The sequence below is a fragment of the Cottoperca gobio genome, chromosome 21, assembly GCF_900634415.1.
Source record: "Cottoperca gobio chromosome 21, fCotGob3.1, whole genome shotgun sequence".
In the NCBI taxonomy this organism is placed as follows: Eukaryota; Metazoa; Chordata; class Actinopteri; order Perciformes; family Bovichtidae; genus Cottoperca; species Cottoperca gobio.
The window spans coordinates 11,370,482-11,382,211 of NC_041375.1; the positions used below are offsets into that span (position 1 = coordinate 11,370,482).

General features: G+C 41.4%; 1 protein-coding gene across 1 annotated transcript; it reads right to left on the reverse strand.

Annotated features, from left to right (window-relative positions):
- Positions 1 to 49: 49 nt before the first annotated feature.
- On the reverse strand, positions 50 to 11,361 carry znf654 (zinc finger protein 654). The gene is made up of 12 exons (XM_029459812.1): positions 11,186 to 11,361; positions 9,002 to 9,147; positions 8,339 to 8,420; positions 7,945 to 8,080; positions 7,446 to 7,648; positions 6,982 to 7,118; positions 6,612 to 6,753; positions 6,023 to 6,307; positions 4,737 to 5,915; positions 3,691 to 4,472; positions 1,763 to 2,835; positions 50 to 1,679 (listed from the first exon to the last, which is right to left on the reverse strand). Exons 1-12 carry the CDS (start codon positions 11,309 to 11,311, stop codon positions 1,675 to 1,677), a joined length of 4,296 nt encoding a protein of 1,431 aa, XP_029315672.1. The 5' UTR covers positions 11,312 to 11,361; the 3' UTR covers positions 50 to 1,674.
- Positions 11,362 to 11,730: the final 369 nt, after the last annotated feature.

Sequence of the window (11,730 nt, forward strand, 5' to 3'; positions counted from 1 at the left end):
ATATATCTACTTTAATGCAGATGACACTGAAGGAATCAACAATTATCACTTTAGTTTCATTCGTTTATTCAAACAAATTAAATCATTTTCTTTACAAAAAATAGATGGTGAATCGTCAATACTTTTACAAATCCAAAATATTAACATTTGTACATATAAATAAGCAGGAGTGCAGTCTCATAAAAAAACCTTACATTAATAAAAAGTTATTATACAGATCAACCATCACAAAAGTATATACATAACAGACGAGTTAATCTGAACATTTGAAATTCAAAGCAAACAAACTATTCCTGATTTTAATGGTTCTTTCCTAAAGTCAAACACTGATTCAATCTTGGCACTAATACAATTGTGAATAATTTTAATGAGTAAGTGATTCATGTTGCCAGATGACCCGAGGACTAGTCAGTAGTCCAAACAAATTAGGCTGAAAAAACATCCTGTTACCGTTTGTGACGAGGGTTCAGAGGATTTATGTAGAATTAAAATACATTAACAGCAGAGAGATGTAGAACCACCACATATCCACCGTTAGTCACTTCTAGTGAGACTATTTACACACCCAGAGACCAAAGCTCAGAGTTGTGCATGACTCATTTGGAAGACTACAATAATTAAACAATCATGCTTAACACCGAGTGAACACACCGAGTGAACACACACACACACACAGCTCATCTTTCCAACAATGAATGTGTTTTTTTGACAATATTTTATACAGTTGCAAACACTGCTTATGACATAATGCATGTAACTCCATACTCGAAGGACAACATAACACAGGTGGGAAAGCCAGAAGTCCCTGTGCCGCCAAGCATGAGGAGAAAAACAAAATCAAAGATAGATTCTTAACAGATTACAGGTTAAATGTAATTATTGTCTGTAGAGGGGAACCTTTATCTATTATCTTTGTTAAAATCAGAGGCTTAAAATACATGCACATTTATTTAGATTCACATGATCCAAAAAGAAAAAAGTTATTTTAAATGAAATGTCAATTAATTGTAAAAGTTTTTTAAAATGACCTACATTCAGGCTTACTTTAGCTGACTGTTAAAGGCTTCAATATATGACCCACATGCACATGTGCTACATAGTGTCAACAGGACAAACTGAAAGGAAACATAAATAACTTTCAGTTACACTGTATGGTGAGTCCAGCAAAGGAACATTGAATCATTTAAAATAGGAATACTGTGATTACAAGTTTTTTTTTTTTAAGGCAGGACATAAGAGTATTTGTACAAGGACAACTATTGTGATTGCTTATTCTGGGAGGCTGTCCTGGGACATATTTGGTTTGTCAGTTTACTTTTAGATTTGCTGAAGACACAACATGTGTTTTTATAACCAATGTTGTTTGAAAAGACAAATGAATATATATATGTACATGCATCACAGATTTGTTTTTGACAAAGCGCACACTGATGATGTTTTCAGGAAAAACTATTTGTTCAAAAACTAGTTTGAGCCGTCAAAATTATTGCTTCAAAAAAGGTTTTATCAAAATCCTCCAATTAACAATTTTGGCACATCTTTCTCTACAAAACTGGTATTCAGGAATTAAACAAGTATCAAACTGAATATTAGGAAAGGGTTCCTTTATGAATGCCCTGAGCCAGGTGGCAGAGTATGGTAGTCACCCTGGTTACAGCTCCTCTTCACTCACCACTAACCTAAAACAAAAAACAAATAGATTATCCAGTGGTTCAAGTGGGTTAGTAATGCCTAATGAAATCAGTGCATCAAGCATACTTACTTTCATCGTCTGAATCGAAGCCAAAGAGTGCCGAGCAGGTGTTCAGCACTTGGTGTTTCTGTAATTCTTCCACGCTGCTGAAAGAGGAAAGACATTTGTCACAGCGATGCCTGATCTTCTGCACTGACGGCACATTATCCTCCTGCTTCTGCTCTTCTTGGCAAGCCTCCTTCTTTTTCTTATTGCTCCAGTAAGTATTTTTCTTTGGAGCAACGACATCAGGGGTCCTCCTCTTGCGCATCGAGAGCCGAGCTTCATCCAGGTAGGTGGAGGGTGGCGGCCGGACGAAGGGGGCTTTGACAAATGTCGCATACACGGGATCTTCAGGTTTGAAGGTTTTGTGCTCAGTGATGTGTGGCTCTCCCAGTGGCCGCTGGACTCCCTCAGACAACGTGGACAAATCCTCAATGTCTTTGACATTCAAGGGATCCCACTCGGCCGGTGTTCTTTTTCGACAGCTCTTCTTTGGAGTCGCTGCAGCAGCACCAGTGTTGGAAGTGGAGATATTTTCCTCCGACACTTGGTTTCTCGTCTCATCCTCATGTCCATTCATGGCGGCCTTGCCGTCGTCCGTGGGCTCACGCTTGACCGTGTTCTCTGAACAATTATCAGGCTGATTACCGTCTGGGACACTTATTTCAAAAGGCTGATGTTCAGATTTAATTTCTCTGAAATCCTGAAGATTTGAGGCCTCAACATGATCAAGAGCCAGACTCTCCCTCTGCACCTTTTTACTCTGCAGCCAGATCTCCTCCACTTTCACTCTCTGCTTCCACGGAGCTTCGGCATTTTGCGGCTTCTGTCTGCCGAGTCCCAACTCTAGATCCTCTTTTTGAGGCGCTGGAATGTAGTGTCTCCATTCATGGTCATAGAGCCCTTGAAGGCTTGAGAATAGCTTCTCACAGTCTGTGAATGGACATTGAGGTCTGTAGGTATGGTGAGTATTGACATGGTCCTTTAATTCCTGCTGTGTCGGGAAGCGCTGGTTACACTCTTGGTGGTAGCAGAAGTGCTGGAGAGCAGTATCGTGGAGCTTCATGTGGTCCTTATAATGCTGGAGAAACTGTATCTGCCTGTTGGAGTAAAGCACAGTCAGCACAAGTTAAAAATCATTTAAATGCAAGAACATTTTTGAAATTTGAAAACAATTCTTGCACATCAGGCACCTCAGGGGAAGAACATAATAGTTGTGATCCTGATTTTGCATTATGTGAACTTTGCCAATTTACAAACATCAACCAATGGTTAAGTCTTTAAAACTCTGGAATCTCAAAAAGTACTGCAAATTGTATTTAAGAAAGGGACAGCTCACCCCAAACTCAACGCAAATCCAGACTTTGTTGTGAGCAGTTTCATACAGGAAATGTTTTTATTTTTTACCAAACCACGCCATCCAAGAGTAGATGCACGTGTCCTTGTGCGCCGTTAAATGGTTGGCTGGTTGCCATCTAGTTCCATCATATTCGAGAGAAGGCAGACATCCCTACGGCCAATATCTCCAACACTCAGTAACTCACTCCAAAATAATATAGGTTGATAGGTTGGGGGGGGGGGGGGAGGCGCTGTCCCTTTAAGCTAGGTAAGCGCTTTAAACTCTACTGGTGTGCCACCATCCTCCATGTGTTACATTATCTGTCCCACATACGATTGCTCATAAGTGAAGCCATGTGTGGCTGACAGGTTCATAACTTACATACATTTCATTTCCACCACTGATATAGGTTGGCTCTAGATGTGGAACATGAGATAGGACAGCTACACTAGACAATAATGGATGCTGTAATGTAGCAGCCATCTAATTTCCCACCTTTAAACTTGTACCCGTACACAAATAATTGTACAATAATAGAGCAGATAGAAGTTTGAAGATGGTTACGTTAAACTCTCCATAAGGAAGTCTGTGATGCCTGATATCCTGTTCGTCTTACCTGAGGCAAAGGGTGCACTTGTGTTTGGCCCACACAAAAGTCTTCTCCAGCACCCTCTCTTCGCCAATATGGCATTTGATGGCATGCTTAGTTAGTGTGGTGCTGATCCTCAAGAATACTCTATCACAGGACTCTGAGGGGCACAAGTGGTACGTGAGGTCAACACCATAGCCATTTTCTCCTGCTGGCTTCGCCCCCCCTTCTCCTTCCGCCAGCTTCACCATCACAGATGGATGCTTTACGATCACCAGGCCATCTTTAATGACCACATGCTCATCCTTGAAGTCTACCTGCTTGAATATATTGGAGTTAGGGTTCTTGCACTTCTTGTGAAGCACAGATGTCTTCTTGATGAGGGTGCGGAGGTTCCTGATGATTCGATCTTCCCTCTTGAGGCTCGACACTTTACTTTTGGCTCCGGGTTTCTGTTCAGAAGTCTCCTCATTGGAAATGAAAGTGTGGTTTTTATGCTGAGGCAGATTTTCCATATTATCCGTTATACCATTAGCAGTTGGAGTGTCAGTGCATGTGTCCTTATCAGGGGGTTTCTGCTTGCACATTTCATCAATGTGGTCCATGACGTGCTTTTTGGCAAAGGTGAGCTGTTTAAAGCGCTTTCCACAGAGTATACATTTAAGTTTCCTACTCTTAAGGTGTGAGAGAGCGTGCCTCATAACATTCAAGCCTTTATAGTCTTTGCGGCAGAAGTTGCAGTGGTATATCAAGTGGGCATATTGTTGAGTACGGAGCATTCTGTCCTTCCACGTTCTCTTGGCTTTCACCTGCAGAAAAGACAACAACCTTAGTGCTACGAGTTCAACAGAAAAAGTCAGCACAATAGAATTGTAACCAAAAGGCACTTGGACCGCCTCAGGTCTTCCTATGTGTAGGCAGTAAATGCAAAGTATTCTTTCTGATTAATGGTTTGACATCAGTAGTCTATAGTTCATTCAAAGCTAAATGCTGCTAAAGAGTCTGACAACTAAGGCAAGATGAAGATACATTCATTAGTAATACATTACAGTAATTACAGAGGAACAACTGACCTCATTGGGACGCACTTCTGTTTCCACTCCGGGTTGCGGCTCCTGTTCTGTGTCGCCATTAACTTCACCTGGTGCTGAGGACTCTGGAGGTTGCGATTTCTCACCATCAGGCTTTCTGGGTTTAAGAGAGTAGCTGTGTAAAAATTCTATTGGACAATCCAATAACTCTAAGGGTGGACCATCAAGCGCAGGATCAGCTTCAACAGCAGGAGCAGCAGCTTGAGGCTCACCACGAAGAACGTCACAGAACTGTGTTTGAGGTTCCTTATGGGTTTGTTCATTGATACTGCTACCACAGACCAAGTCAGGATGTTTCTCAAGTGCATTTTCCCTCTCAAGATCATCCATCTGCTGAAATTCATTCTCTTTCTGTTCACTCGTGAGTTCAAGTTCATTCTCCAGGTGAGGCATATCCAGCTCTTTGTCTTTTGGGTCAGTTATCTCCTCAAAACCAGACTCCTCCTCTGTCCGAGATATTTCATTATCAGGGAAGGAGAGTTCCAGCTTCTGTAAAGGCTTCCGTCCCCGCTTTTTCCCTATAACTTTGACCGTCTCTTGAACTTCGACCTTCTTCTCTTTAACCGTCTGCACCTGCTCCAGCCTCGGAAGACCCTGCAACCATCTTTTTTTCCGACCCTTCCTTTTCAAAATTTGGCTCTTCACACATCTAGACAAGTATTCTCTCTTGGGGTTTAGAGGGGCTTTTACAGAAGCTGAATTTTCCCTGTTAGTGTGATTGCGTCTTAGTGAATACACAGGCTTATTGCCTACAGAGGTGGATTTGAGATTGTATTTGATCTCTGGATCGTCACCAACGTCGGCCTCATCGTCAGACACAGATTGGTTTCTCCTACGAAGCCTTTTCCTCCATTTCCTCCTCTTCAGAAGAGCGTTGTTTGATGGGGCAACACACCTCTCTGTCTCTGCAGCCACAGTCTGCTCCTCTGGGAGGTCTCGGTTCACAGCCTCCTCAGCGCACTGACAGGAATTCAAACCTGGAGTGCAGGAGTCACACTTATTTACTAACAGCTCTTCGCTGTATTCCTTCTCCTCTTCCTCCTTCATCTCACTGAGAACAGCAGCCTTCATGACCTTGTCACTCATCAACTCCAAGCAATGAGTCCTGAGGGTCAGGAGGTTCCAAAACTCTGGGTCAAAACACAGGCGCGCCTTGAGTATCTGGAAAACAAAGACACACAAAAATCTTAGGCACAAATCCTAACGTAAATATATCCAACGCATCATTACATCAGACAATATCATCAACTCTCTTCAACTCCTCCGACCTGCAGAATACGGAAGCGCACGCTGGTGACGACAGGGCTGTTGTGGGGATGCGGCTCCTGGTCAGGATGATTGTAAAGCAGGCACACAGTTTGGTAAGCTTCCAGGCTGCGTTCCTGGCAGAAGACCAGCAGTGCACACGCTCGACAGATCTCCAGGTCATGAGGTAGCAGGAAGGCGATGGTCTTGCAGACAAGGGACCGGGTTACACCGTCAGCCTGCATGTCACCAAGCTGCAAGGCCCTGGCACAAAGCTCCACACAGACGTGGACGCCTTCAACTCCCAGCTGTCCAAAAACAAACGAGTGGTTAAAACAAGGTAAAATGGTAGATAGGAGACTCAAATGATTAAGAGGAGAGAATAAAATGGATATTTTCATTTTGACCTAATGACTAAATGAACTGAAGCTGTGTGATTACAGTGTAAAAGGATGTTTGCGTCTGACAAATGTCTTCCTCAGGTAGGAGGCGCGTGTCAGAAGGACGTGCTGTCAGTTTGTTCAATAATGTTATATTAATATAAATACTTTCTTATCATTTGTCCTGAGAAACACAGCATGGCAAAATATGATGCTGCGATGTCATGCGCACCTCTGTGGTGACCAGTTTGATGAAGGGGAAGATGGCTCTGACGTTAGTAGCGGAAGAAGCCAACTGCAAGCACTCGGCCAGGAAGCCATGTCTGGAGAGATGGGCCCTGAGGTGCAACCTGCTCCAGATGAACACCAGGTCCCTGCAGGGGGCAGCGGAGGACAAGCCAAAGACATGAGTTATATGTTAATTAAAGCTACAACTGTTATAATTCCTAAGTAACCAGCATATCAAACTGTGCATGCTGACAACAGCTCCACTTACTGCAAGATTTATTATGCATTGAGCAAACACTGGGGAAATTACAGAACCTGACAGTGAGGGTAGTCTGATGTAGTCTTAGTGTGATGTGTCTGAAGGTCATTCTTACCAGATGTAGTACATGTCTCCATTGTGTAGCTGCTGGGTAAGAAAAGCTTTACACAGCGACAGCAGAAGATCATCTTTTTCAACCCTCTCTGTGTTGCAGATGATCTCCACCGCATCACGGCCATCTATCTCTGCCATCTGAGGAAGACGATAAGGAGGAGCACGTACATCAACTCCAAATACAAAACGATCAAAATGCAATGCAATCACCATGGGATACCAGGATTACAAGAAGCATCTATTCAACTGGCTGCTCATAATTACAGAGTTCAACTAAATTACAAAGCGTTGACAAACGTCATTTTTATAAAGCATCATAATAATGAGTCAAATTTGAATATTTATTACATTATTACTGGGTGATTTATACATTTGACTATTAATATCATAGTGCAACTCTTAGAGAACATGCAATGCGCTGTGATCCGGTTCCCATCTTGACTTGTGTAACTTTCTGTCTCTTACCTCCTTGTGAAGGTGTTCGTGCAGCGAGGCCTTGTAGAGGCAGGTCAGGTAGGCCTGATGGAAGTACAGATGCTTTCCAGCCTCGCGATTTTCCAGGCAGCTTTTAGAAAGGGACATGGCCTCTTGCATTCGTTCGCAGGCCTGCAGATAGCGAATCCGCAGCTCAAAGAATACTGGCAACTCTGAGCTTAAGTAGTCCTCGACTGCCAGGAAGGGAATTACACGAGTTAGTAAAGATGATATGGGTGTTGCAGGTGTTGGCGAGGGTAATGTTAAATAGATTAACAATGTTGGTGGTGTCATTACAATTCTACACAGGCCCTTGAGTTTAGTAGTAAATTATTATTACTCCATTATAAGAAACAGCTCACAATCAGCTAATCGTTTTGCTAAAAACATTGTCAGCTGCTGGATAGCAAGTCTGGTCACAGGAGTGGGGGTAACACTCTGTTCTCTGTGTGTATGCTCGATCAGCTATTAAATACGGCCATGAGCCTACCCTCTTTCGGTGGCAAGTCGGCCTCCTTCAGGATTCCTTGCAGCACTGGGTTCTCCCATGGGCCGCCCGCTTTGATGATCAGCTTCACACGCTGAAGGTAGTTGTTCCTGTGCCTCAAGAGCTGAGAGTGGCACCCCTGCAAAGAGTGGGAAAATAATTGGTTCATTCAAATCTTTTGAGATTTGTTCACAATTGCGTACTACAGCGATCAAAGTCCCGATGGATAAGAGTTGCAGTGGCAAACATTCATGAATTATTATTTTTATGCTGTCGGCTAGGTGCTGGTAACTTTTACTCATCACTCACAACTAACTAATGGCAGGTATGGCAACTGGCTCTTATCAAAGTGTGTTGTGCGAATAGGAAAACTAAAGATTGAGGCAGTTTGTGTCACCTGAAAGGAATCAAGGATGTCTTTTAAAGGCTCTTCCACAAATTCTTCTTTGCTGAAGAACAGCATCAGTTCAAAAAAGCTCCTGCAAGACAATGAGAGGAACATTAGTTACATTCATACATCTCACAGTAAGTGACATAACATCTTAAAGCATAAGTTCAGCTCATGAAACCCTTAGCAGTTATTTTCCATACAAGTGCTCCTTTCAAAGAGTAAATAATGACACCATGCTGGGCCACTGAGCTGCTGTTTTGCTGTAGCTCTACTGGTTTGCAAAAGCGGGCAGAAAAGATATCTTTAGTACGCTTTAGTACGCTTAAAAAGGTACGCTCAGGCATTTCTCTTAACAACAAGCAAACAAGGCTGCTTTCACTGCGGCCTTTGGTTTATGTTTAGATTAACAGTATGCATATACAAAGAGTTGGTTAATAATTATTTAGTAAAACTAAAGGGTTATTTGCCGCTCGAAACATCAACATTGTCTTCTAATAAAAAAGCTAATACCTTACACTTTTAAACACTGATTAACCATTTTCATTGTCTCTTAAGTAGCTTTAAAGTTGATGCATGAGGCTTTCAGGTAACCGTTACTGAAATAAGAGGAAATACAGTGCGCCTGTTCATCAACAACAAAAAAAAGCTTACATGTAAGAAACTACTTACAGGGCCATGCTGCTGAGAACATAGTGGGTGTGCTGACAGTCATCGGGGAAGGCAGCAGAGGCTTTGGTGAAACGGCAGAGTGCAGTCCGCAGCACCTTCAGCTGAGGGAGAGGAACTTGCCATTGCCCCGTGTACTCCTCGACCAACTGTGCAGGAACAATACAGAAATATGAAATAGTTGGTTATTTCAACGGATCACCAGAGAGGGGACACATTTGTAGTCATGCACTTTGATCCCATTGGAACTTTAATTACATTTAACCACGTTATTATCATGTGCCTGCAATATAATCTAGACTATTAGCTTCACTTGTTAAAGACAGCACTGCCTGGGGTACATGATGTGTTGGTGGACAATCCAACATCTGGTAAAGTGAACAATTTAAACTGCTATTGTTGTAATGGCCAATAGTTAGCCAGCTCTAACACTATGCTCCAGAATATTCCGTTTGGACTGTATTTTATTACCGATATAACCGGTGGCTCTGGTTGGGGAAATTAATTTCTATTAAAAACACATCATTACAAATATTTGTTTTAAAAGTATGACCTTCCTAATGTGCCAATAAAGTAGGCACTATGTGTGTAGACAATAACAGTCATGTCAGTCTAATTTGGTAAACCAATGATGTGGCCATGGAAATTGAACATTAAACCATCAATGCAAATTTGATCCCTTTTATAAAAGTAAAGCACAACAGAACATTGCATTTGGTTTGCACAAAACTACAGATCACTTGGGTGTGACTGGTATGTCACAAGTACCTGCCCAACAACAATACAAAGGAAGGAATCTAACGAATGAATCATGGCAATATATAACATTATAATAAGTATTTATTACTGTGTCCATACAGAAGTAGTATTCTAAATTATTGACTTTTGTAACATTGTTATAATATTCATTGTGTGCAACATAATGACAGGAACTACTCATTAAACGACTAATAAAGCATTTCCTCAACTTTCACAATCTCTCAAAACGTTTTAACCAGTGTTTACAAACTGTGGCGCTTACTTGAGCATATTGTAGTGTGATATATTGTAATGTTTTTAAGCTGTTTTCATGCTATTACTCCGACATCTTCATGAACAGAAACTCTAGGAAAGGTAGGACAAACTATACGATTGTGTATTGTGTAGTAATCTGGAATAAGATATTATAAACAAGGCTAAAATCTGACAAATGCATGACTCGAACAAGGGACACATACAACGATTCTTGGGTCCTAAAGTATAATTTGCATTGAAGCTAGTGTTTAAACTAACTTTACTGCTGATACATGATTAATATATATATATATATATATATATATATATATATATATATATATATATATATATATATATATATATAAACTGCAATATAAATCAAGTTCCCTAGTGGTGATTTATATCGTTTTGCATCCACCTAGCATTTCATCTCAACTACTGACATTTGAGAACAGGCTATTTTGCGTTGTCCTTAATTTATTTTAAAACAAAGTTTTAATAGCAGCTGCTAGAAGAAATATGCTAGCAACACGGTTAATAAACTCAGTTTACCTTGAGATCATCCCCATGTTCCCAGTGCCCTATGTTACTGATCTAAACTAAGATTGCAAGAGATTGGAAATGTTCAAACTGCAAACGAATGAAGAGAGATGGCTGTTTCTAAAGAAGCTTGATGGTACAACTCCGTTCAGCCACTGTGAAGATATCAATGTCTAAAGCAAAACGAAAACAGTCCTGCCCGCCAAGCAGCAATCCGTTGGATGGTTTCAACATTTGACTAATGGAAACATATATATACACATTTGAAAGGTTTCGTCAATGTGAACTATTAACCGAATATTAAGTTGTGGAGCATAGGACCCTGGGAGCATAGATACGCTCCACTCAACTGACTATAGTTACGTTACGCTAGTTATGAAGCTAAGCATTATCAAATGTCAGGCAGATATCTCCAGAAACATGAGTAGTACATGAAGTCACCTAGCCGGTAGCACCGTTTATATCTATCTTCATTTAATTAACCAGTTACGTTGTGTTTCTGACGGGCTATGTCAGTCTTAGCTACACAATTTAGCTACACAATAAATAGAGCTAGTCTGGAGGCTAAAGTTAGCTAGAAACGCTACTAGCATTGAGCAATAAACAGACGCAGACTATGGAGACAATCAGACAACATGGAGTCTAACATACCTCACAAAACTCAGAGCAATAGTCTTTGCTCTTTAGAGACGACTGGTCGCTGCAGTGTCTTTCACACAACGTGTCCAGAGCTAATTCAAGCCTGTCTGTTTCCAAATCGCTTTCGCTGTCCGCCATACTGTCTGCTGTATCCAGCGCATAGTCAAGGTTGCCAGGTTTGTAAGGTAGCATAGTCCGAACCCCTACGACAAGCCACTACCAACCTGGCAACCCCGTAATTACAAATGTACTAATAAAGTTTTTTTTAAATGTTGTTAACAATACAAAATAAACAACCTCGAACCAGGTTAAATGCAGAACATTTATTAAAATAATATTATTGAATCAGCTTTAACCATCAGCTAACAAGAATAACATTCATTAATATAATAATTTAGGTTTGGGCGCAAACGCACCCTCGGCGTGATTGGCCACGAGTGTGAGTGTGAGTGTGTGTGGTCAACAATGTTTACCTCCCGGAGGAACACCACCGTCGTCAAACATTGGTTCCAATTTATAGCAGGGGCGCCAATTGGCTCCTACATTGACTACAGGAC